A 25,964-nucleotide genomic window follows, 5' to 3' on the forward strand; every position below is an offset into this window, starting at 1 on the left:
ATGCTACTAAAAGTATCTATCTTATTAAAATTACAAATAGAGCAGGAAGGCAGAATTCTTTTTATTATTAAAATTATTTAAAAAGGCTAAATTGCTAGTATTTATAAAATAGTATATATTTATAATATTACTTAAACTACTCTTCAGGCTTGATTATTTGGATGTATTTTTATTAAAAATATAATTAATATATATTAAAAATTATTAAATAATAAAGAGAAATTACTTGTTAAATAAATTTTATTTTTAAATAAATAAAAAGTAAGTCCCCGGCTACTTAATATCAGAGATATAATTAATTTAATTATCTTTAAATAAAATTATTTAACTGTTAAATAAGTAAGTATTAACTAGATTTATAACTTTATTAAATATTATAAATTTTTATAAACTTAATTTACTAGATAACTTAACTATTAAAAAATTAAAATAAAGGATTCTGAAATTATAAAAGACTAGTTTAAATATATATAAGAAGTTATTTAAAAGTATAAGATTTTATTAGATAATATATATAATTTTGATAAAATAGGGTTTATTATAAAAATAATTATTATATATAAAATAATAACTAATTTTTAGAAAGCAGGTCAGCCGTCTTTAATTTAATTAGAAAATTAGAAATAAATTACTATAATTAAATATATTTATTTTAATAAAGAGATTTTATTTTTAATCCTGATCTTCAAAGATAAAATATATCTAAAGATATAATATAAAGATTAATCTGTTTTTTTTATCTAGAAATTTAAAATTAGTAATAATAGTTAAATTACTGATAAAATTAGATTTTAATAGCTTCAAAAATATTTCATTTTCTTGATTAGAAATAAATTAATAAATAAATATAATCTTTTAATTCTTAATAATTACAGTAGTTATTTAATACCTGAATTTAATTAATCTTATACTAAAAATAAAATTATATTTATTTATATATCTGTTTATTTGTCCCATTTATTTCAGTCTTTTAATATTAATTATTTTAATATATTTAAATATATATATAAAGATATAATTTAAAAATAAATATAATACAGCTGTAATTATATTAATAAGCTTAATTTTTTAAAAATCTATTCTAAAGCTTACTAATATATTTTATTAAAATTAAATATAATTAATAATTTTAAAGTAATAGATTTTATTTCTCTAGATCTTGATTAAGTACTTTCTTAATTTTATATTTATTTAAAAATATTATTAATTTTAAATAGCTAGTTAAGTAGCTCAGTACTTTAAATACTATATAATATAAAATATTTTTTAAAGTATTAAAAATTAATAAAATATTTACTTTAGAAATAATAAGTAAGTCTAATTTTATTTATATACTTTATACTATGTCAGCTTTTCAAAAGATATAAACTAATAATAATAAACTTAATTATACTAGTTAAGAAAAATACAGAATTATATACTAGCTATAAAAAGTAATTATAAAAAAAGAAATATTTAAGAAAATAAATAATTTATACAGAAAATACTACTGTTAAAGAGGCCCAGAGAGCTATATAAAAAATAAAAGAGATATAAAATAATAAAAATATTAAGATTAAATCTTAATTTTAATATATAAAGATCTTCTCACGCGCGTCTCTACACTACAGTAATTATTTTAATATAGGTCACTGATATATACAGTATTCTAAACCATCTACTAATTAGTTAGATAGCTGTTTTTACAAGTATTTGTATTGATTTAGAGGCCTTATTTTGATTATATCAGGTAATCCTACCAGGAGGTGGCCTGCCTGACCGTGTGGCCTGCCCGACCGTTGATTACGTTAATCTCCGTATAACTATAATAAGCAATATAAAAAATATCATGGATTAAAAATATATTATCTTAATAATAAATAATAAAAGATAGAAATATATAACTTAGTCCAAGAGCCTGAACCAGTATAATCTATATTTTATTAAATAAATCTTAACTAAAAAATTATAATAAAGAAAAGAAGCAGGTCTCTGTCTCTAGTATAAAAAAAATAAATATTTAATCTAAGATTATTACTAAAAGTTTATATCTTAACCTCCAGTCTGAGCAGCTATTATAAAATATAGAAAGTATTTAATAAAAGAGACTATAAATAAACTTTAATTTCTAGATATATAAATCTTAGTTATAAGATTATATATTAGAAAAAAAAATAATAATATTATAAGAAATACGGCTTGTAATTTAAATATTAATAATATTTTATAATATATTAGTTCAGCTGTTTATATTTATTCTGTTAAACTTATTAATAATAATTTTATTATTTTATTATTTATTATTTAATTCTCTTTAATCTATTAATGAGATCAGTAAGGAATTATAATTATATTATATTTTTTATTATTTTTTTATTCTATTCTATTCTGTTCTGTTATATTTTATTAGTTATATAATTAAATTCTGTATTATAAATTTATCTAAAAAATTATTTTTAATATTAGAAATTGCTTCTTAATTCCAAGAGTATATTATCTATTAGATAAGAAGGAATAATTACTGTTTAGAATAGTCTCAGAATTCCTGAGATTTTGTGTGTTGTGTTTAGTCAGCAGGCGGTAATAACATAACCGGACAACAAAGCGGCACGACAACGAGCCGGTATGGCAACCCTCACTACTTCAAACCTCTATACAACACAACACGTGATATATTTAATCTTGCTTAATTCAGTTAATATTAAAGCTATTTAAACACATAAAGGATCTTTCTCAAGATAAAAGATTAATACTTACCTGCAAGACCTTTAATCACAGCTAATTTACTATTAAAAAAATATATACTGCAGTATTTAATATTAAGATAAATATTCTAAAAGATTATTTAAATAGCATCAAACCTCGCACGGAAATAGAGATAAATTTAAGAAAATTATTTAATAATAATAAATTAGTCTTGAAGCACAGGATTCTTAAATTAAATTTATAAAATTATTTATTTATTATTATTAAAATATAATATCTTGCAGAGGTCCTTCTAGCATTAAAATTAAAGTTAAAAAATATTTTTATTAATAAATACTAGATTAATTAATTTATTTAATATTACCAGGCTAAATTAAAGTCTAAATATATTTAATATTTTAATTATTAATATATAAAGTATAAGAATATCAAGATTATAAATCAGTAATTTAAATTAATACAGAATATTATATAAAAATATAAGATTCTTGAATATAATATTTATAATATAAATAAAATAAATTTTTAAATAGAAATAATATTAACTATAAAGATTATTTATAATACTAAATTATATTAAATAAATATAAGATCTATATAACCTGAAAATCATGAATAAATTACTTTAATTATTATAATTAATACTAAAAAGAGTGTATTACCTTTATAGATTATCTTTATAAATAAGATATAATAAGAAAAGTAGTTTAAAGCTATTCCTAATAATTAATAAATTAGTATTAATAATAATAAATAAATAAATAATAAACTTATATTTAACTAGTTTTAATACTTTAATATTTATATAATCTTAAAAATAATAGACCAGTATTATCTTCTTATTCTTAATAATTATAAAAACTATTCAACTATTAAATTTAACTAATATTATAAAGAAAAATTAATTATTTTTTTATATATATTATCTTATTTTTTCTATAAACTTTAACTACTTAATATCACTTATTTTATATTACTAAAAACTTTATATAATTATTAAATTAAAGATACAGCTGATCAAGATATCTATTATATATAAAAAAAAAACTTTTTATATTATTTCAAAAAAATATATTTAAAAATATTTAATATAATAAATATAAAACAAGGTTTTACTATAACAGGATTTTCTCTGTATAACTCTTAAAAAATACTTTAATATTTTAAAAATTTAAATTAAATATCTCCATTATTTTTAATATTATTATCTAATTAATCTATATATCTCAGTAAAATACTTTTAATTCTTTATTAATTAAATTATTAAAAAACAGAGATCAAAATACTACAGAAAACTGGATTATTCTTGCTTATTATTAATTAAATACTTAAAAAAATTTATAAAAATATAAAAATAATAATATAAAATACTATACTACTTTAACAGAAATTAGATTAACTCTGTGCAGTAGATTAATATAAAAAAAATAAAAAAAAGACTTTAAAATACTTTCTATAAAAAAAAAATATATTAGATAGCTTTACTATACATTATATTACTTAGAAAAAGAATATTAAGATTATACAGATAATAAAATATATTTAACATCAGCTACTACACTACAGTAATTATAATAAGAAAAGCTATAATTATCTCAAATATCCAGATAAAGTCAACACCTAGTTTACTTGAATATAAGTCATTTATATAGTATTTAATTATTTTAATTTAAAGCGATCGTTGCAATATGGTAGGCAGAATGGTGGCTTGTTTATGAGAATTGAGGGTTGCTGCACCGGCTCGTTGTCGCGCCGCTTCGTTGTCTGATTATGTTAAGACTGGTTAGCCGAGTCCTCTAGTAGGGACCTGTCCCGTAACAATTATTAATTATTTTTTTTCTTTATCTGTGAATAGTAGTGTATTTATTAATAATCTATAAATTATATAATAAATACTAGTTAAGTCTTACAGTGGGACTGCTATTAGTATAAATATTTCTTATAATTAAATTATTATAAGAATTATAAGGATTTACATCTTTATAATTATTTTTTATGAGGTCTTGGCTCTCATGACCATGAGTATTAATAATAATTATAATAATATTTTTTTAAATATATTTTATAATAGCTATACAATTGACTAGTCTACGGTGGTGATCGCCGCCCTAATTGGGCCTACCGTTTCTTTCACTTCCATTACCTTCCTCTTCTTCCTTTCTGTCCCCTCTTCAGCTAAGTTTTTTCTTGTTAAATACACACTGCTTTGCTAAGTTATTGCATCCAGATGTCTTCGTTCCAGTTTTCAAGGACATGAAAGAGAAAATTCGAAGTAGAATGATGAAGATTTTGATTCAGTGAGTGGGAGAGTGAGCGCTCTGTGGGGTGTTTAACGTCAATTATTTTCATCGTAACAGAAATCAATCAATTGCTTGCATGTGAAAAGGTAAAGAGTGACGTTGGATCTAACTACTGCCGAAAGCGACTCTTCTCGGCCGCCATAACGCTCATCTGCGTGATGGGAGAGTTGCTCATTATGTCGAATACTGTGAAGTTTGCCCCAATTTCATTCATGAACCAATTCTTCATATCAACTGCGACGAGGGAGTCAATTCCATGGGCGTGGAGTGGGCTATCTCTCTCGATAGCGGTCGCAGGTATCCCCAAAATATGGCCGACCTTGTGAGCAATCCATTCTGTGATCATAGAAGCAGCCTCCTCTGGTGAGGCTGATTTAAGCGCAGCAGGGCGATCAATAGATCCTTTAGCAGCACCCTGGTTAACCACTGACGAATTGCTATCAAGGCCCATTCGAAAGAGATGGCTGAACATCGGACGTCGCATTGTATGGTGGAGGTCCACGCCTTTGGCAGCAATGACGGTCGGAAGTTCAATGCCTATCACAGGCTGAGCCTCGTCGCGAGGAAGCAACGGCAACTGGGGATTGCAATAGAAGTCGAGCAAAGCAATGAACTCCTCATTTCTGACCTCCATCAAGTGCCCGAATTGCCGTACAGAGGCTAGAAGAAATTCATCCTCTGCAATGACACCCTCACTGCCCATAAGACCTAAGTTAATGGTAACAGCTTTCTGGCCCTGCGAGATCCGGTAATGAGCGAGGGCATCCTGGAAGGAATTCCCCGCTGCATAATTGGCTTGTCCTCTACCGCCAAAAATACCGTTGATAGAAGACAGGAGAATAAAGAAGTCCAGATCCGTAGGCATTGCTAAATGAAGATTCCAGGAGCCCTCCGCTTTCGAAGAAGTGCTCACTTTCCAGTCTTCATAAGTCATATTCTCGAACAAATTGTCCTAAAGAGTTGTGAGTATCATAGATCATGGATTTTCGCCCGGTATGTCAACAGCAGGGAATCATGACTCACTCGCAGGACAAGAGTTCCTTGAATACACCCACGGATAGGTGGCATGGTACCTGACAGTTCAGCCAAAACTTGCTTTAGCTTGGAGAGATCTCCGACATCAACCTGAGGCGCCGCCACGGTAGCGCCTTGCTCTCGCAGTTCATGTATCACCTTGTATGCTTCAGCGGTCTTGGGCCCAAATCGAGAAAGAAGAATCAGATAGCGAGCTCCTCTGCTGACCATCCATCGAGCACAATGGCGACCAAGTCCTCCCAGCCCACCAGATATCACATAGGTAGAATTGCCGGAAAATTCATAGCTGGATTTATTTTTTGTCTTCACCTGACGTACATTAGATATTGGAAAGAAAAATAAAGGGCGGGAATCCTCGTCTTACTTTGATAGTAATTCCTTGTTTCATCTCAAGAACGCTTTTCCCAATACGTTCTCTTTGACGAATCTGAGAGAACGCCGTCTCTAAATCATTGGCGGCAAAGAGATGCAAGACCGGTGATTTCATGTCAGCCTTCTCAAACCATAACTTGACAGCTTGCTTGAATGTACGATAGACAAGAGCTGGATTGTGTTGAAGCAACTCAACCAAGCTAACAGTAGCTCGCGAAATATTAACAGCTCGCTGCCTAGGCTCCCACGCGGTGGAGCCACCGCTGATGTTGCCAATGTCAATGACGCGAGCGTATGCTGCCAGGCAGGCTGAAAGATCTGGTCCGTTCCAATTGGCCAATGACCCAACCACAACGTCAATGCCCGAATTCTGGGTAATAGCCTTGATGCTACGGCACATGGATACATCATCAGAAAGGTACACTCTGCCTGGCGAGAGATCAAACTTGTCGCACAATAATTCTCTCCTGGCAGCCGAACTGACTGTAGCTAGAACGTGCGCTCCGCGCTTCATGGCCATTTGAATCAGAATCAGACCAACACAACTAGTCGCTTGATGAACTAGTACCCACTCACCCTCTTCCAAATTTGCAAGCTTATGGAGCGAGTAGAAGGCTAGCCATAGGGAAGTCGGGAGTGACGCGGCTTCTGAGAAGCTCATTTCGGGAGGTATTGTAGCCACTGCATCGGCGTTCACACATACCGAAGTGCTAGCTAAGCCCTGTCCAATAGCGCAAACACGATCACCGGGCTGATATGGAGTATTGACTCCCGCTTTTTGTACCACACCGGCGCACTCTGTACCAATCGTCCATCGGTCAATGCCTCCCATTACAGAAACGTAATCTTGCCCTGTTAATCCAACCGCCTGGACGTTGACCAATAGTTGATTTTCGTTGTGCGTGGGAGGCTGGGGACTCTCCAGGTATTCCAGCGTATGAAGAGCGCCCAGATTACCAATATGAATGGAAGCGTGTACATCAGGGCCAAGCTGCCGTTCATCCTGCATGTAGGGCTTGAGCATCGACGATACTTGATCGTCCAGAAAGCCATTATCACACACACGAGGTATTTGAAGTATCCCTTTGTCGGAGGAGTATGTCGTTTCCATGGAATTCACTGGGTTGTTTTGAATGCTGTGAGAGAGTCTCGATACCAGTCCCAAGAGCTGCTCTTCTGTCTCAGATCCATCAAGTGCTAAGGTGATGAACCTTCGAGAACTGTCTTCTGAAGCAAGAGAGCGAAGAATCCCTTCAATAAGACTTAGCCCAGGAAGTTTCAACTCCCCCACATGCTCTGTGATCCAAATAGCGTTCTGAGTTTTGATGAGAACTTCTCGCAGAAGATCAAAGTTGGCGGGTGATATATCAGCAAGGAAAATCTCCTGTAGCTCGATGAGGAATACCACAGTCGTGGACGTTGAGATATCCACTTTCAAAATTTCTTCAAGAGTGAAAATTGATGTGGACCGCCTGGATGCAATGAAATTTGCGACCTGGTTTTGGTATGATGACGAGGAATCCCTCACAACAAAAATTTTGTTTTCCGGACAAGCCTTTTCATCTTTCAATGATACCGCAGTGGAAACCAAAATGCTGCTAAAACGAGATTTCTCATTTTCTTGGCCAGGAATGTCGAGATCAACACCAGAGAATTCGCTATTTTGTAGCCTCTCGTTCCACTCAGCAGTTGGCAAGCAGGGGCTATAGGTGGTTCGCAGTTCATGGTCCAATGGGCTCCACCAACCCTTGAGTAGCCCAAAGGCGAAGGCACCACGTAAAGAGTCAGGCTGAGTAGTCTCGAAGAGGAGAAGCTTGCCTCCAGGCTTGAGGAGCGTGCGAATGTTCTGGAGGGATTCACCGATGTTGTTGGTTGCATGTAGTACATGTGAAGCAATAACAAGGTCAAACGTCGCCGGTTCGAACAATTGAAAGGTCGGGTCTTTGGAGATGTCACAGACTTTGAATTCCAAGATGTCTGCATAGTCTTGGAACTTTTCCTTTGCCCGCGGAAAAAAAGCCGGAGAAATATCCGTGTAAACGTAGCGATCGCATCTTTTTATGCCGTCCGAGGCAATTGTTTCCAAAGTGCGTAGTGTTTGACCGCCAGTCCCGGCTCCAATTTCAAGGATACGCATACATGGATTTTTAAAACACAGGCGATCCATGAGAAAAGAAGCGGGATAGGCATGGTATTCGTTTGCAAGCATCTCTTCATAGTAGAGGTCTGCGAGGTTATCCCTGAATATGAGATCTAGCGGGTCGGCGTCGCCTGTTAGTACGGAGACGAGATTCCGACCAACATGCACAGTAAGGCGACCCTCAATACCAGAAGCTTCCACTTTGGCATTTAGCTCTTGTCGTGCCATTGGCAGATCAAGAAGCTGTTTTGCTTCGAGCTGAAGTTTTTGATTATGATAAAGAGATTGCTGATACTTCATCCACCGTGTATAACGAATGAGATACTCCGGAATGTAAACAGATGGGTGTTGTTGAAGGTATTTAACGGCTTCTTCCACGAAGCATAAGGTGGCAAGGGCGAGGTCATCATGCCGAGGGACGGTGCACGCTGGCTCTTTTGGCCTCCCCTGACTAATCTCTTTCAATATTTGGTCGGAACTCATCAGGTCAATATCTGGTCTCCATTTTACCCGAGTGCACAGTAGACGAAGTTTTTCTTCACTCTGGTCTTTGTTTCTTCCACCTTCAATGAACGATGCCTCCAGGTTGTCAATGATGGTGACAGGCTCGAAGTTCGATGTTGTAGCAATAACGCTTCCAGTTGCAGAACGACGTCCGAGATTAACAGACTTTCCAGTACTGAGAAGCTTCTTCCCGCTTGATAGAGCATTGCTGCGACAGTCAATCCAGATACTAGACACGCGTCTCGGGACCATGCCCAATATCTCGTTCTGTTGACAAAATAGGGCAATAAGAATCACCTGAGCAAGACCATCCAAAGTGCATGGATGGATAGTATACTGTTGGTTCCGATGGACACTTGTCTGGCCAATCTTCCACTTATCCGTACTGATCTTCGCAATAGCTTCTCTCTGGGGCCCAAGCTGCATATATTCCAAGACGCGGAAAGAGGGACCATATTGCACGACACTTTTGTCAATCAAGCTGTAGGGGTCTTCAAAAACATCATGTGCTGTTGCTTCCTCATTGGCCCAGCTTTGAGTTCCCCTCGAAAACGTGAAAGAGGAGTCGATAGCAGAATTATTCTGGTCGAATTCTCCTCGGATGAATCCAGAGCAACACTCCACCTGGACTTCACTGTCGATTAGAAACAGTCTAAAATGACACCAATTCGACTCGTTGGAGGTACTCCCTGTCTTGTATAGGAGGAAGGAAGTTTCGATTTCAGTCAAATTGTCACCAAAAGTTAAAGCCCGCGAGAAATCGACATCTTTGAGGAGAATACCAGTAACACCCGAGGGGTGAATCTGTCGGAAAGCCTCTATAGCCATCACCACCATGCCTGCGCCGGGGAAAACGATTTGGCCGTCAACCTTATGGTCACGAAGCCATGGGGCTTCATTCAAGCGGATTGTATTTCGCCACTGCGAGACTTCGGGATTCCAGTCAAGAATCTGTGTTCCTAACAAGTCATGGCGGGCCATGGCTCGAAATCGAAGTCTCTTACTGAGGCGTCCTTCATTCCAGTATGTCTGAGTATGGTTGAATGGATATGGTGGCAAGCTGTGTGGAATGCGACGGGGCGCCTTCTTGATAAGATTCACTGCACGAAGGTCCACAGAAAATCCAGCACAGTGAAGCTTCCCAATGGCAACGAGTAAGGATTGATCAGCACGGCTTTTGCGGTCCAGGGCTTGAATATACACGGGTTTCTCCACATCTGAATCATTTCTCAAGATTTCACCGATAGGCCCACGCAGAGCTCCATGAGGACCAATCTCAATAATATGTGTGATGGAAAGATCGTGCTGGCCTTTTTGACCTAATCGCTTCCGAGGACGCTTTCCTTTGCCAGCTTGGGCAAGGACTTTAGCCAAAGCTCCATGGAATTCAACAGGAGATGTCATATTTTTTATCCAATAGTCAGGCTGGCATAGAGACTTAGTGTCCACGACATCTCGTGTCACTGATGAAATCATTGGGGTCTGTTGCACAAGTTCTCCTGGCTCCAATCGATCCATGGCCTTTTGATATTCGAGTGAGACTTCATCCATGACAGGTGAGTGGTAAGACATTGGGACATGAAGTCTCCGAGAGAATATTGAGTCTTCATCAAACAACTTCCGCAATATGTCTAACTGTCCCACGTCGCCTGTAAGAGTCACACTCTTGGGGCTGTTGACACAACCAACCCAAACTTGCAGATCGCCGACGCGACCTTTCAAATCGTCAAGATAGGAAACCGCATCGTCTATTGATACCCCAACTGCCATCATAGAGAGATTCGCTTTTCTACTTGCAAGGTTAGACGATAATAGACCTCTGTAGTACGCGATCTTCACGGCAGATTTTATCGACAGGCTACCAGTTGTGTATGCGGCAGCAATTTCGCCTGATGAGTGCCCAACGACGATGGTAGGCAAGATTCCAAAGCTCTTCATGAGATCCACCAGCGCAATTTGAAGACACGTGGTTAATGGTTGACTGTATTGTGGCTCGTCGATGGATAGAGAACTTTCTTGGGAATTAAGAAAATGATCGAGAGACCACGTCGCTCCAAGGCTATCTAAATAGCTTTGAAGCGCATGGAGCGTCTTTTGGAAGATGGGGTAACATGAAAGTTCACGTCCCATTCCCAGGTACTGAGCACCTTGTCCGGTGAAGATGAATGCCACCCGCGCATCGCTCTGCGCCTTTACTGGAATTGTCAATTTGCATTCATCATGGATAATGGTGCCGCATGAATCAGCAATGATGAATGATCTCCACGGGAAAAGACTTCTCCTCTCAGCTAGTGCATAGGCTACGTCGTCAATTTCCCGTTGATTTTTCTCGAGGTATTCTCGATATTGCGACGCGACTGTCTGACATGGTAATTGTCCAGTGGCCGACAGGGCGAGGACTCGCAGAACATTTTCTCTCGCATCCGCTGGGGTGATCTCGGAATCGGTTTCATCAGTATCCGTGGGGTCAGTTGTAAGATTGTGATCAGTATTTGCGACGGAGTCGGGACTAGGCGGAACAACGCGAGTTCGGGTGTTTCCGTGTAAGCCACGTGAACTCAGATAGTGATACGCGTCATCGAGAATGGCAGTTGCATTCGTGCCCCCAAACCCAAATGAGTTCACCTAATGAAGAATTGTAAGTTCAATATTCTGTCAATCCAATATTTTATCTTGGAATGACACTTACACAAGCTCTGCGGAGACCGCCAGTGGGCCAAGGAGTCGCTTTTCTGGGGAACTGTGAGATTTTAGATGTGTATTTCATGATTGGAGGTGGCAGGTGAATGTGAGAGGAAAAAAGCGGTGCATCGATACTGATGAAGGATGGGTCTTCATTTTGTGAGGGAATAAGAAAGGTCGATGCAAGATCGAGTAAGTTCAAGAAACTGAGGAGTGTCAGCACTTACATGTAGACCCAATTGGTCTGCATTTATGCGGGGATTCAATGTTTCTAAACCAGCAATTGGAGGAATTACACCATTTTCAAGAACAAGCAGTGCCTTTATAACACTTGCCATTCCACTGGCACCCTCCAAATGGCCGACATTAGCTTTGACAGCTCCAACGTAAATTGGATCTGATTTTGAGCGGCAATGACGGAAGGCATGTCCAATAGAATTGGCTTCAGTCGGATCTCCGATCGCAGTTCCCGTTCCATGTGCCTCAAAAAAGCGAGTCGGTTCCATACTGAGGCCAGCTTGTTGATATGTTCGCTCAATCAAGGTGACTTGAGACTCTAAGCTGGGTTGGGTAATTGCAGGAGTTTTCCCATCTTGATTGGACCCGGTATTGCGTATCACTGCACGAATGGTATCTCCATCTTGGAGAGCATCTTCGACACGTTTGATTACCATGACCGCCATGCCTTCTCCGCGAGCATATCCATTTCCGCGTTCGTCAAAGCTCCAGCATCTACCATCAGGCGACAGCAAGCTGGAAGAGGACATCATCTTCATGAAGTTGGGGTGAAAGACCAAGTTGGCACCACCAACGAGACTCTGTCAAAAAAATTAGCGCTGGAAAATCAATGGAATAGAGTAAAAGAACTATGATCATACCATTGAGCTGGCTCCTGAGAGGAGGTCCTTGCATGCTAAATGGAGGGCAACAAGACTGCTAGAACAAGCACTGTCCACATTCATCGACGTGCCCTTGAAATCAAAAAACCAACTCAATCGATTCGCCAACATTGTTGTCGCAATACCAACTGCGGCGTGCCGTTGCTCTTTCTCATGAATTTCATCTTGAAGAATGGTGCTGTAATCGTTGGTGAAACATCCTGTGTACACCGAAGTATCGGATCCTGTGCACTTTTCTATTGGAATACCCGCTATAACCACTAGTTAATTCATTGCTTGCAAAACACGTTCAATATTCCAGAAGAGGCATACCGTCTTCCAAAGCATGATACGCCGTCTCCAACAACCGACGATGCTGAGGGTCCATAGAAGATGCTTCCCCGGGGTTGATGGAAAAGAACGGAGCATCGAATGCTCCTATATTCTCTTTTACAAAATGTCCTTTCCGAACTGCAATCTGAAGAAAAGTCATATCGGTAAGCTGAAATATCCAGTATCTGCTTGGAGAGGACTAACCGTGCTTGCGCGCGTTTCATCAGGGTGATAATAATTTTCAATGTTCATCCGGTCTCCAGGTATCTCTTTACTGGCACATCGACCTTCGACGATCATTTCCCAGAACCTTTCGCTAGATGTGGCTTCTTCGGGAAATTCGAAGGAAAGTCCCACTATAGCCAGAGCTGGTCTATCTTCCACATGACTCGAGTCAGAAATTCTTTGGCTTGATGTTCCATTGTATAGAAGAGGCATTGTGAACCAAAATGTCTTTAAAATTGAATGAGTACGGCTTCTCGTCAGCTCAAATAGTTGAAAATTCTTGAATGATACCTATTGCTGCACATATGAATCTTCCGAGTTTCGACGGTGGGCCCGGTCTTTATTTAAGGTCTACTAAATTAAATGGGTCTTTGAACATCTGGATTTGTTTAGCAATAGAATAAGCCATTCATGATCGATACATGTAGACTGAGTTCTGCTCCCTTAGCAGATCCCTGCCAATAATTGAACTAACATGTTTATCTGACGCCAATGCTTGCCAACGAGGCGCCTATCCAGTATTGCCTTATTCAAGATTTTCCATTATAGAATGTACTGATCTTGAAAGAAACATGAAATCTATAACGATCGTGGAGTTGACTGTGGCAATAATCTTGTTGCGTGTAGGTTGTTGTCTCAATACGTGAAATACGACTTGATCCATTTATTCCAAGAATACATGTATGTTACCTGCCCGGATAACTCCCCGAAGCAAAAGGAACTTCTACAGAGTACTTCCACAGTTGAGAGCAAGGCTGAGATTACGCGAAGTGATGGGGCTGGGTATAACTCCTCCGGGAATCCCCCCTGCCTAAATTACAGCTATGGGCGCCTACATGCATCCGCTTCCGTTGTTCCTTCCCGTCTATAAGCATTACACTGGGCCCCACCCTTTGTGAGTCTTTCACATTTTTCTGTATTTTGACCCAGCTACCCCCGGGCTTTTGCACATGATACTCTCCAGACCAGAGATATTAGTGACGCCTCGCACAAAGTTGGCAACATGAAAACAAGAATTCTCTGTCTGCATGGAATTGGAACAAATTCCGAGGTACGTAGTAATTTGCCAGAACTGGCAATTTATTTCACTGCCCCAGCAGATGTCAACGTTCCATTCATGCTAAATTGGTCCACAAGATATTTGAAACACAAACCAGTAAGACACAAGCTTTCGTGCAGATTTCAAAGTGGGTCGCCTAATATGAATATTACGTAGCGACATTGCGGTACCGGTTGGGTGACGAATTCGATTTTGACTTCGTTGGTGGGAATCATCCATGGCCAGCTGCTCCAGGCATTGCGGAGGTATTTGGGTCAGATGAAATCTGCTATTCCTATTTTGATGGATCGGCATTGGGGGCTATATCGACAATTGAAGACCTTGCGAGTTACGTGGTCGAGAATGGGCCATTTCATGGTGTCATGGGATTCTCGTTGGGGGCCGCGTTGGCAGTAACTTTGCTGCTCAACAGTACTAAGGTTGGATTCGTGGAGCCGCCATTCAACTTCGCAATTTTACTCTGCAGTGTTCTTCCTTGCGATTGGGACGCACTTCAATCTGGAGAAGTCAAGTTCTTGGACCCCACTCAAGTCACTCCCATCGAGATACCAACCATCCATTTCTGGAGCCCCAAAGATGTGGTATTTTCAAGTGAAAGTCAGCTTGTAGTGGAGATGTGTGATGCGGCTAGTCGTGTGAATTTGCAGCACCAAGCTGGGCATAATATGCCGGCTCGGCCGAGCGAGATCGATGAGCTAGCACAGGCGATTCTCGAAGTGTCGAGGACAACCGGCCGGGACAAAGTGGAGGGATAAGGCTAGTTCAGCACGCTTTTCACTAATTGTTAATTTAAGTAATTTCTCCGCACCATCTAGATAACTGTGCACGCACCCCCGGGGTCACACGACGTCGTTTGAAGCAGGGGAGGGTAGTCATCAACCATTGGGCTTCCGTATAACCGTGCACGCCCCCTTTAGAGCGGAAGCGAGAGAGGGGCCGGCGGGGGCGGGAACGGGAAGGAACGGGAAGGAACGAACTATCGCGCCGATCGCATCCTTACACAAGAGGTAGGAGACAGCGATCACTGCTGGTTCTTTGGGGGCCAGGCAACGTGCAATCAAAACAGCTCCAGCATGCATGATCTGCTGGAGTTTGCGTCAGTGACCTGGCGTGAGCACATCACATACTGTACAGCCTCAAGATTCCACCTGAATCGATTTGCCACACTTGCCATCTGGCCTCGTATCAGTCTAACGGTTCTGGACTCATTGGCTGGGCTTTCATTACAGTAGTCAGAAACGTTTCATAACACTGGGGCCACATATGCCAGAAGCAACCGTAGGTTGAGTGTCAATCAACAGTAAGTAGGGGGCCACCAGTAGCCAGGATCGCGCACGGCTGCAGATTTATGCGTTCAGAGGACTCAGCAGAAACAGACCAAGTGCAGGTTCTGTGTACAACGACCATGCACCTTCAGCTTTAGGGATCCATGGTGGCAAATGAATTGAAGAATCATAATGATCTTACATATATGGGATTCAAAAAAAATTATTCCGGTTTTGTCACATCAGGAGCAGATGAATAGTTGAGTAAACACATAATCATCAAACATTGAAAGATGCCTGCTGCTAAGAATAGTAAGTATGCGTAGGGTGGCTACTCTATAACTAATACAGGCCGTCAAGCACCATCCCTTCATCAACTAGTAGCGTCTTCATGCGGCCACTCCTGTATGACACTAGGTAGGTCAATTATATTTAGACCCCCACTACCCTGGTATAGGTCAATGCACATGTCCTGCCATCCATATTCCCTGCCTTTTTTGCCTTTTTTTTTTTTTTTTTTCTTTTCTTCCTTTTAATATGAGTCCTCTCGTGCATGTAACTAATTCTGGATAGGTACTTTGTACTCGAGGTTCTTCATGCCCGCTAGAAGAAGAAATGGGGGACAATAAAGAAATCTGGAAATCTGGGTCAAAGTCACGCCCCTAGAATACAGGAGTTTTCGTCACAGCGCCTATAAGAAAGAAAACCCCTCTCAGGTCTTCTTGTTAATTAACATCACCTAGTCTTTCCACCTCTCCCAGCGTCTTCAAACTTCATCCGTTTATATTATGCTACCTTAATTTATTTTTTCCCTCTTCCATTTTCTTCCCGTTTTACATACTGGCCGTACAACGAGCACTCTTTAACCATGTCAACTCAAGATACGTTCCCAGATGGGATCAGTCACGGTCACGTGATATACATAGGCGTGACAGCGACGATGACTTTTCTCTCAACGGTTGCAGTCATACTACGTTTTACCTCCCGAATGCTGACTCTAACGGTCAAGTGGGATGACTGGGCCTGCCTTGGTGCACTTATAGTCACATATGGGTTTCTGATATGTGGAGTAATTCTAGCCACTGAGTGCCATGCTGGATATCATGTTTGGTTATATAGTTTATCAACATTGGAAAAATACATGCAAGTAAGTTGCTCCTCATCTCTTTCAAAGTTGGCAACTTGGAAACGCCCCGGTCAACAGCCCGGGACTTTTCCGTTACTTACGAACTAATACGTTCAACACTGTTAACATCACTGAACAAACCAGACCGATTTGGCCCAGGAGGTGCTCTACAATGTTAGTATCGCACTCTCAAAGGTGTCCATGCTCCTATTTTACCGCCGCATTTTCACTATCCGAAAGCCATTCCGTATTGCGACGTGGATTGTGGCATTCATGATCTTTGGCTACCTTATATCGGCTGACTTTGGTTTGATATTTGCGTACAACCCAGCTCAAGCACAGTGGAAATTATGGATACCTTCCACCACCATTGATCTAGTGCCATTCTACTTAGCCGAAGGATCAATCAATATTGTGCTGGATTTCATCATCTTGTGTCTTCCACAGCCACTAATCTGGAAGCTCAAGTTGGGCCCTAAACAGAAATTGCTTTTGTCTGGGATCTTTTGTGTTGGAGCCTTGTAAGTTTCGAATGAGAAAGTCAATCCTACATTGCTGGCACCAATATCCTAACAAGGCTGATCTAGTGTATGCATTGCGAGTATTTTGCGTCTGACCTACCTCGCGAAGATGAACATGGACGACGCTACATGTATGCTGAAACGCTCAACCCCCTTATCTATTATTTTTCGCTGACTTTCAGAAGATACTGAAGTTGACGCTGGGCTTTGGACTATGATTGAAATGCACATGAGTATTATATGCTCTTGTCTTGCAACATATCCGAGTCTAATCCGCCACTTTCGTAAAGATTCCAAAAGCCAGGCTATGACGTATGGTTTCAAGAATACTTACAACAGGCGACTCAATGGTCGTAATTCTGGACCTGGTGAAACTGAGACTTCCACGTTATATTTGAAAAGATCAACCGAGTCGGATCAGCAATTAATGGACAAAGTTACCCATGGCTCAGGGTACATGATGGATAATCTGGGCTCTGTGCACGTGCAGACAGATGTGAATTTGAGATGGGATGAAGAGTCACAGGGATTGTCTCCATATCACCATTTCCATCCTAATTTTGAATGTTGATTGATTCGTTTGACATGTCAGTCTAGAACTCAGAGAACCATCGCAAATCTGTAAGGTATAAACCCGCCCAGCCGGGAGGTTCAAATGTTATAAATTTCCAAATGAAGTTAAAATTATGCTTGCCTTACCACTAGGGTAATCCCTTCAGGCTCCATAGAGATTGTGCTAGTATGAATGGCTTGTACAAATGAAATGTTTACTTTCACGCATCGAGATGTCATTCAAAGATTTTTCCAAAATGCTCGCCCTTGCGGATAATGTTCTTGGAACCCAGAATGGATGTAAAATATCCTTCCAAGGGGTTCAGATGTTAGGGAGATCAACAACCTGGAGCACAGCACGTTTAGGGAGGATGAGTGGAGTAGAGGCCTTCTTCGTACTAGCCCTTAGTAAGGGCACAGCAATCTGAGAGGAAAGCGGCGTCGCAGAGTACCCCACTCAGAGATTAGGTACTTTCCTTTGTCCCTCTCTATACTCCCGGTTACCCGTAGACTCCTGTGTCTTTTTTTTCTCATTCGTAGGACAAAACCACTCGTAACACCAGTCATCATCCAGGAGCCACAGAGGCGAATAATGGATCTTAGCATAATTACGTGCCTAAAGTATAATTATTGGATCGGGTAATAAAGACCAACCTCAGAACCCCTCGGAGGCCCTTTGACAACGAGTTCCAAGTTTATCAATTATGCTGGGAAATAACGGAGTACACCCCCAGGTAATACATCAGTCACGAGTTTCAAGAATAGGCCCCCACCCACAATATTTAAAAGCAACCATCTACTCTTTCTTTTCATTGTTCACGCCTTCTTTCTTCCATCAAGTTCAACTTAAAGAAATTTCCATTTTGCTTCTTTGTTCGAACAATGTCCATCTCAAAGCCTGAAGTTGTCCTCGTTGGAGGTGGCTGGCACTATCCAGAGTCATATGTCAAGTTCCGTACTGCTCTTGAATCGCAACTAGGCCTGACGGTCCACGTCCCGCAACTCCCAACTATGAATGGTTCACGACCTCCGAATGCGGATCTTTATTCGGATTCCGATGCCATTCGTCAAATTGTGACCGAATTAGCAGATGCTGGTCGCTCTCTTGTTGTTATCATGCATTCATATGGTGGACAAGTTGGAACCAATGCTCTGGCAGGCCTTGGAGCTGGAGTTCGCAAACAGCAGGGCTTATCTGGTGGTGTCATTCAATTGATCTATGTCGGTGCTCACGCACTCAAGGAGGGCAAATCAGGGATGTCCATAGCTGAGGAAGCTGGACGTGCACACATTTTTCCCAAGGTCATTGACTTTGCCGAAGACGGTACCTGTGTTCACCGAGACCCTGAGACTGTGCTTATTGGCCCTGGTCTTCCAGAAGAAGAGCTGGAAAAGTGTGTGCTATCTTTGGGGCGCTGGAATGGAAAGGCTTTTACCCAGCCGTTACAACATTGTGCCTGGCGCGAGATTCCTGTATCCTATATTTATACTTTGAACGACATCACCCTGCCTTTACACTACCAGAGAGCCATGGTGGAGGATATCAAAGCCGCAGGGCGCGATGTCCAGACTTTTGACCTCGACTCGGGCCACTGTCCGACAATGACGAAACCGAAAGAAGTGGCGACCCTTGTCGGGCAAATCGTGACCAGCTCTACTGCCTAGACCTAGGGCATAGTGTGTGACACAGTCCGTCTACACGTGGGAAAGATCTGATCATTTCACCCTTGAAGAGAACGGGTCTAAAAAGCCCTAACCATATGTTGCTATATAGAAACAATGCTTTACCAAGTTGATAACGGTGATTCTATACTTATGGCATACCTTTTCCCTTTACCTTTTCTTTCCTCCATAAGCATCAAACCATTTCAATCTCTGAAGCGTAGGGATATGGTTAATGATTGAGAAAGAGATTCTTTGAAAAAATGTCCACGTAAAAATCACCTGTGGAGCACTGAAGCTAGATTCCTCGTGCACTGCTCAGGCGTATGAATGGCCTGATATCCTAGGCCTACGATCCACGGCAGGCAAGGGTTTCTTGAGCTACCAGCCTTCAAAAGTTGGTATCTGCCCCGCAACATGATGAGCAGCCTGGTTAAATCACATTAGAACTGAAGTTTGCTAGAAGCATGATCAGCATCGAGCATTTCGGGGGCCATTTCAACCTGTAAACAATATGCATGAGACTATCGGCTCGCTGAAACAACTGTTGGAACTGTTGGATGGGATATGCATCTGCCGATCAAATTCCACATGTGCACCCGCTGTATACATGGACAGAGTAGTAGCAGCAACCGCATTCTCTGAGAGCTAATCACATGCAGTTCTTGGGCCGCCACCGGCCCCCAATCTCCTTTTCCTGTCCCTGGGTAGAGAATCAATTGGCAGAGCAGGTAAGGCACGGAGCAATTAGCTCCAAAGGAGCAGACAAATTTAAGGCGCTGCGATATGGGGCCACACACGGGGCGTATCGTTGTAGTACGTCACATCTCCTGAGCACTTACCCCGCTCGAATTGTGGGTCACATCCAAGCATTATAGACATGCATACTCACCCGACTCAGCCATTTAGCCCTTAGCACCAGCAACCCCTGCAAATGTGCCGTGTCTCAAGTCATTTGGTGATCAATTAGCTTCGCACTTCTTTCATGGCCCGACATTTTCATTTTCCTAAAATTTGATCACGCAATGCTCGAAGTGGAGTCTCCACCATTCCGATGTGCTATGTATGTCTCATTAATAAAAAAGGACGACTTTAATATTACCACGCACTATTCTTTATGGACAAGCGTCTACACAACACAGGTAGCCCTTATTGGCTGATCTGTGAAGCGCCAGGTTTTGAATGTTACGGCCCGTCATGAAATAGACTGGAAATATTCCGTAGAATGAGCGCCAGGTATTGAATACAGGACACAGAGTTCTAGGATTTGCTGATTATCCATTGTGTCTCGTCCTGAACTCTGCTCTGCTGAGTAGATCTTGCGTCTTTTGGGTACATTTCTTACGAACACCTGAGCAGGTTTCACAGAGTGCTAGTCGATGTGATTACGAGGAAAAATGTTTGAGTCAGGCACGCCTTTTTCTGCCGGGGTTTTCAGTCACATTTTTCGCATGACTGTAAATACAGGCCCTTTACGTAAACATGTTATTTGATGTGATATACGTCTACTTTTATCAAGTTCCTAGTCTTCATCTCATCTTCCTCACTGCCCTTCTTCGAATGCTTGAAGTTGAATATTCTAGTACTTCCAATCGATTGGCATCCATGCACATCACAAGATGTCGCAAGCTCAATATGTTTTACCTCGGGACTATCTCGATATCAGCCGGTATGTACCAGTCTTCTTAAAAAGAAAGAGAGTAAGCTCAAATTATGTACAGCTTGAATCTTCAACATTATCTTCATCGGGAAATGTTTGGCTATCTTGTCCACCCGTCAATTCCTACCGACCACCCAAAACTTAGGGTTGCAGATGTTGGGACAGGGACTGGGTAAGACCCTTGTGCCAACATTGAATGACAGACTACCGAGTTTGTTTTGTATGGGCTATTGACGTTAATCATCAAATTTAAAGTGTATGGCTTACAGACCTTGCTCACCAACTTCCATCTCACGCCCGTCTTGACGCTTTGGACATTTCGTTTGAGAGCGCTCCCCCCAAAGCATGGCTACCTCAAAATATGACACTTCGGCAATGGGATATTTTCACTGAGGTTCCAGAAGACCTTGTTGGGGCATACGATATTGTGCATATCTCGCTCTTTGCACTTGTTCTTAAAGACGGTGAGGTGACAGGCGTATTGGATAAAGTGCTGAAGCTTCTCAGTATGTCAAATTCCTATGATTTAGCGATCTTGCTCGTCCCGGTTACATACTAATTGAGGTTCTTTTGTAAAGAGCCAGGCGGTTATGTGCAGTGGTTTGAGGCCGATATGCTATCCTGGAAGATTCAGACGACGTCCCCTGAAAATAAGACAAAGGCAATCGCAAGCCTCATGAAGATCAGTCAGCCAAAGGATGATCGCTTCAATCCAACATGGATCCCAAGACTTCCGGATCTTTTCCGTGAAAACGGTTTGACTGCCGTCGAGGTTGATGCCAAGGATCCGCCCCCCGAAATGATCATGCCACTTCACCACGTCACCTTCATGGTGTATGAATGTTTTACTCGTCAGGCAAAGATTCCTGAGTGGTCGGAAGCGATAAGGGAGGCTATTCCAGGGGCTCTTCGTGAGACAGAAACTGGAGCAGCTAATGTTTTTACTCGGTATACGGTGGTCGGGAGGAAGCCGCTTGAATGAGCAGAAAAACTACTTTCATCCTAGATTCGTGGTGGGCAGACTTTTGCAACATCAGTGTTGCGAAATGCATGTGAAATCCAAATTTTGAGTATGTGCCGTATTTCCAGGGTTATAATCATAACGGATAAGGACAACATTGGATCCAGATTTGTGTACCCTGTCCACGTTCATCTTCAAAGAATGAATGTTCAAGAAGTAATCTGAATGCGATTGAATTACATAATCTGGTTGTTGATCCTGATGTCTTATATTGAATTCCATGGAAACGATCAATTGATCCATGTATAGCTCCGAGTCCTGTCTATATAGCAGGTGCCATCATGGAATCATTCATCGTACATAGTATCAGGTGATGGATGCAGCTCGAGCCTGATAATCTATATGCTATATGGCTTCTTCGAAGTCCAAAACATCTGCCTAGGTCAACTGGTGGATATCCATTCGGGAATGTACCCTCTTACAAAAATGGACGCGTACATACCAACCTTGGGATCTCTGACCAGAACACAAAAATCGCTAGTCGTTAACCCCCTGTAAATCAATTCATCCCCCTGTCTTCAGTCCTTGACCAACTGATCTGTCCATGATCTGTACGGAGTAATGCCCTCTGACAAGTAAATTACAGTCCGTTAAATACAGGACTGTGATTAAGATAATCCGGGAACAATTGACGAATCAACTCCAGGGTTGATTCTAATTGGCGAAATCACATCCAGCAGGGATTAATCGCGTTGTGGGCCAAATGCACATTGTGGCATCGCAATTTGCCAATTCTCATAGCATCTCAGGCTTGGTGGGGGTTCATATTGCTTCCAGTGGCCTTAATGTCTTCTCAGCTCGAAATAGTCAGTTCATTTCAGAAATTGCCCACACATGTGCACGTCTCATAACATAACTCAAAGTTTACAAGGACATAAATTCGGCTGGAATGCCATATGTCACAACTGAGGAGTTTGCTACCTAGTACAAGCTTTGTACAATTAATTGTCGAGTTCATCCCTCGCAGCGATGGATTACGGTGCTTAATTATCTGTTGCTGCAATAACGGGCCTGACGGCACACATGGGCTATTTTATTTATAATAAATACCATCTAGCAGCAGCTTGTATTGTAGGCTTTTATCTGGCAGTTCTGCTTTCAATTACAGGCGCAAAACACTATTTTGAATTGTTGCCCTTATATGATGCTATTTTTCAGGCTATAAAACTTGCTGGCATCTACTATGGGTCTCTGCTCACAAGTATACTAGTTTATCAGGAGTTTCTCTCATTTATATATTATATTCCCAGGCTATTGAGCTTCAGACTCACGAAGCTGGTTTACTTCTGGAAGCAGTATCGATACTAAAATTCCAAGGCCTTGGAAGACTTACATCATTAGTATGGGGATGTGGTGCGCACAGGTATATTTGCCGCTACGGATACTATTATCATATCGCGAACTGATTGTGAAGATTATGTGGTAGGACCGGATGAAGTTACACTCTTTAGTAGTAATGCATATTGCCAGGTTCATGGAAGGAGCTCTAAGTATACTAAAGCACCGTACTATGACCTACAGCACCCATTATGAAATATTATATCCACACGGGACTTCGCCGAATATAATACTAGACAAAAGATCTGGCAGCAGGTATTCAGCTCTCAAGGTTAGAGTTTTTACTATCATAGAAGAAAATATGCTGATCTAGATTACGTGAAATAGCGACAAGTGTACTTGAAAAAACTATTTATAATAAGGCTAATCTTCTTCTTCAAAAATTTGGCAAACACAAAGAAAATTTGGTGAATATATCTGATTGGATTGAGTGGTTCATATTTGATTTAATAGGGGAAGTAGGATTGGGTCTCTCCTTCACTAATCTGGAAAGCAACCAAACCAATTCCATTGTTTCACTATTTCGCATGACACACAAGTTTATCGGGCCCATTGCAGCCGTACCATGGCTTATCCACCCTTTCATGGGTATCCCATATGTGTAGTAGATGGGATACTACAAGACATTCCTGGATTGGGCCAATCAAGAGGCTACCAGGGCCATTAATGTACAGTTTCTTTAGGTGATATATACGGATTGGGCGGAACTAAGGATCATTGTAAAATAGGAAGCGAAGTCGGACCGTAGTGATCTCATCGCATACAATATCAAAGATGCGAGAAAGAATAGTGGAATTGAGGCCAATATGCTCAACATTTTGGCTGATTTCCTGATGGTCTTTATTACAGACAGGCAAGTACCTCTAATTATTGATTTTCCAATTCTTCAATTGGGATCCATTGAAACTTATATATGAAATCTATGAAAAGTGATACGGTGAGAGGAGTGATACCAACGATGATCTACCATTTCTTAAATGAACCAGAGGGTTTGAAGAAACTCAAAGATGAGCTTACTTCGATTGATATTCGTAACTACAATGATTTACAACAGCTGCCATATCTCAGCACGTGCATTTATGAAATGCTCCGACTGCATCCTCCTGTCCCCTCAACGGCTCTTCGACTTGCCCCACCTGGAGGCCTTGTGGTTGCTGGGAAATTTATTCCGGAGGGCACCACAATTGCAACGCTGCAGTACAGTCTATTCCAAGGTATGTTGAGTGAGCAAGATACATTGACACAAATTGATAACGAACAAGAAATGCTAATTTTACTGGCAGATGAACGCAACTTTGTGCGTCCAGCTGATTGGATTCCCGAGCACTTCTCGACGAGACCTTAATTCGTTCTTGATAAAGGTACATTTGTGCCCTGGACTACTGGTATGTGATATTTGCTTATCTCGTCAAGGTTCCTTTTCTAAATATGGTCTAGGTCGATTCTCATGTCTAGGGAAAAGTATGAGCTTGATGGAACTCCGTGTTGCAATTGCCTTGATACTTACTAATTTTAACATTGACTTTACTCCTGGGGAATATGGCTCGCGGATGATTGCTGAGATAAGTGACTGTTTCACCACTGCAGTCGGGCCAATGCAAGTGGTCATGAAAGCGCGGACCACGGAGTAGTTTGTGATATTTGAAACCACCCCAGGCAGGATATTAAATGACCAGAGAAGCATTTCCCGTGCGGTAAAGGGGAGGTAATTAAGGGATTTTGATTCTTCCATAGCGATCGTGAGACTCTTGAGAGTGTCCTGGTGGCTTTGATTCATGTAATCACACGTACTAACGAACTATTACCGTGATGAACAAAAGTATTCTGATGCAATTCCATCCTTGTCCGTTGTGATCCAAGATATATTTCTAGGTTCACTGCTTACGTGGGCAAGAACGATCAAACTTTTCAAATAATGATGGATATTTGTCACTTACCTGCCGCCCAATATTGACAGTCTTCCGGTAGAGTCCAGGGAAGCGAGACATACTAATCCGTTGATAATCACATTCTTATTTGACGGGCATGCTCTTTGAAAGCCTTCATCACTCCAGGGTAAACTTGCGAGTTCCATTTCCGTCATGCTCAGACCCCTCCGACCAGCATTTTGATCCAGTAAATTCTGTGCGCCAGCTATACGTTGCTAGATGGTCCAGATCGCTGGTCCTTGGAAATAATCTGGAAGGGATACTTCCTCCACAATTGCACCCGGGTCTTCCAACTTCTTAGCGGCAGTTAATAAGAATGCCTAACGGTAGATGCAACAACATCATGCTGGAATGCGTCTTTAAGGAGTCCAATCTACATACCATCAAGTCGCTGTGGGGCTCCTTGTAGTGTGCCTGAGAAATTGGTCGAACCGGGCCATGAACTTCCCACTGATCTGTCATCGATACCGTCATATTCACTGATGGCTTCGAGACATTCCGCAACCTACATCCAGAGAATGGAGCTAACAGGCTTTAGAAAGCTGTCAGCTTCATTAGAGCGGCAGTATCTGAAAAATGGCGTTCTGGTGCTGCGGGCTTAAAAATTCCGATAGGAACAGGATGAGAACAAAGGAAGAAGTTCCAGTCCACTTCTTACCTATTTTTCTCGTGACGGA

At 40.5% G+C, this 25,964-nt stretch overlaps 5 protein-coding genes across 5 annotated transcripts; 4 read left to right on the forward strand and 1 right to left on the reverse strand.

Moving 5' to 3' along the window:
* Window positions 1–4,763: 4,763 nt before the first annotated feature.
* On the reverse strand, window positions 4,764–13,444 carry BO79DRAFT_185905 (type I polyketide synthase). Its single transcript, XM_025680438.1, has 8 exons — window positions 13,134–13,444; window positions 12,930–13,074; window positions 12,597–12,868; window positions 11,946–12,536; window positions 11,726–11,776; window positions 6,385–11,661; window positions 6,009–6,329; window positions 4,764–5,937 (listed from the first exon to the last, which is right to left on the reverse strand). Exons 1-8 carry the CDS (start codon window positions 13,365–13,367, stop codon window positions 5,095–5,097), a joined length of 7,734 nt encoding a protein of 2,577 aa, XP_025544297.1. The 5' UTR covers window positions 13,368–13,444; the 3' UTR covers window positions 4,764–5,094.
* Window positions 13,445–14,085: 641 nt separating this feature from the next.
* On the forward strand, window positions 14,086–17,130 carry BO79DRAFT_234480 (uncharacterized protein; the record flags this gene model as incomplete). Its single annotated transcript, XM_025684378.1, has 5 exons — window positions 14,086–14,205; window positions 14,292–14,310; window positions 14,371–14,930; window positions 16,336–16,626; window positions 16,750–17,130. The coding sequence occupies exons 1-5, from the start codon at window positions 14,158–14,160 to the stop codon at window positions 17,128–17,130; spliced, it is 1,299 nt and encodes a 432-aa protein (XP_025544298.1). The 5' UTR covers window positions 14,086–14,157.
* Window positions 17,131–18,371: 1,241 nt separating this feature from the next.
* BO79DRAFT_206450 (alpha/beta hydrolase) lies at window positions 18,372–19,494 on the forward strand. The gene has a single exon (XM_025681974.1). The coding sequence runs from the start codon at window positions 18,561–18,563 to the stop codon at window positions 19,341–19,343; it is 783 nt and encodes a 260-aa protein (XP_025544299.1). The 5' UTR covers window positions 18,372–18,560; the 3' UTR covers window positions 19,344–19,494.
* Window positions 19,495–20,873: 1,379 nt separating this feature from the next.
* BO79DRAFT_206451 (uncharacterized protein) lies at window positions 20,874–22,151 on the forward strand. The gene is made up of 4 exons (XM_025681975.1): window positions 20,874–21,009; window positions 21,062–21,172; window positions 21,256–21,494; window positions 21,558–22,151. Exons 1-4 carry the CDS (start codon window positions 20,960–20,962, stop codon window positions 21,980–21,982), a joined length of 825 nt encoding a protein of 274 aa, XP_025544300.1. The 5' UTR covers window positions 20,874–20,959; the 3' UTR covers window positions 21,983–22,151.
* Window positions 22,152–24,281: 2,130 nt separating this feature from the next.
* BO79DRAFT_136710 (cytochrome P450) lies at window positions 24,282–24,990 on the forward strand (the record flags this gene model as incomplete). The annotated part of the gene is made up of 2 exons (XM_025678090.1): window positions 24,282–24,573; window positions 24,698–24,990. The coding sequence occupies 2 exons, from the start codon at window positions 24,282–24,284 to the stop codon at window positions 24,988–24,990; spliced, it is 585 nt and encodes a 194-aa protein (XP_025544301.1).
* Between the last annotated feature and the right edge of the window lie 974 nt (window positions 24,991–25,964).

This window comes from Aspergillus costaricaensis (genome assembly GCF_003184835.1).
Source record: "Aspergillus costaricaensis CBS 115574 unplaced genomic scaffold BO79scaffold_2, whole genome shotgun sequence".
Classification (NCBI taxonomy): Eukaryota; Fungi; Ascomycota; class Eurotiomycetes; order Eurotiales; family Aspergillaceae; genus Aspergillus; species Aspergillus costaricensis.

Bases quoted from the DNA above. Each gene is read 5' to 3' on its own strand.
- BO79DRAFT_206450 (XM_025681974.1), top strand. From the start codon at position 18,561: ATGTCCATCTCAAAGCCTGAAGTTGTCCTCGTTGGAGGTGGCTGGCAC.
- BO79DRAFT_206451 (XM_025681975.1), top strand. From the start codon at position 20,960: ATGTCGCAAGCTCAATATGTTTTACCTCGGGACTATCTCGATATCAGC. The intron at 21,010-21,061 runs GTATGTACCAGT...AATTATGTACAG, and splicing joins GACTATCTCGATATCAGCCG to CTTGAATCTTCAACATTATC. The intron at 21,495-21,557 runs TGAAGCTTCTCA...CGGTTACATACT, and splicing joins AGGCGTATTGGATAAAGTGC to AATTGAGGTTCTTTTGTAAA.
- BO79DRAFT_185905 (XM_025680438.1), bottom strand. From the start codon at position 13,367: ATGCCTCTTCTATACAATGGAACATCAAGCCAAAGAATTTCTGACTCG. The intron at 11,662-11,725 runs GTAAGTGTCATT...ATTCTTCATTAG, and splicing joins GCGGTCTCCGCAGAGCTTGT to GTGAACTCATTTGGGTTTGG. The intron at 5,938-6,008 runs GTGAGTCATGAT...ACAACTCTTTAG, and splicing joins AAGGAACTCTTGTCCTGCGA to GACAATTTGTTCGAGAATAT.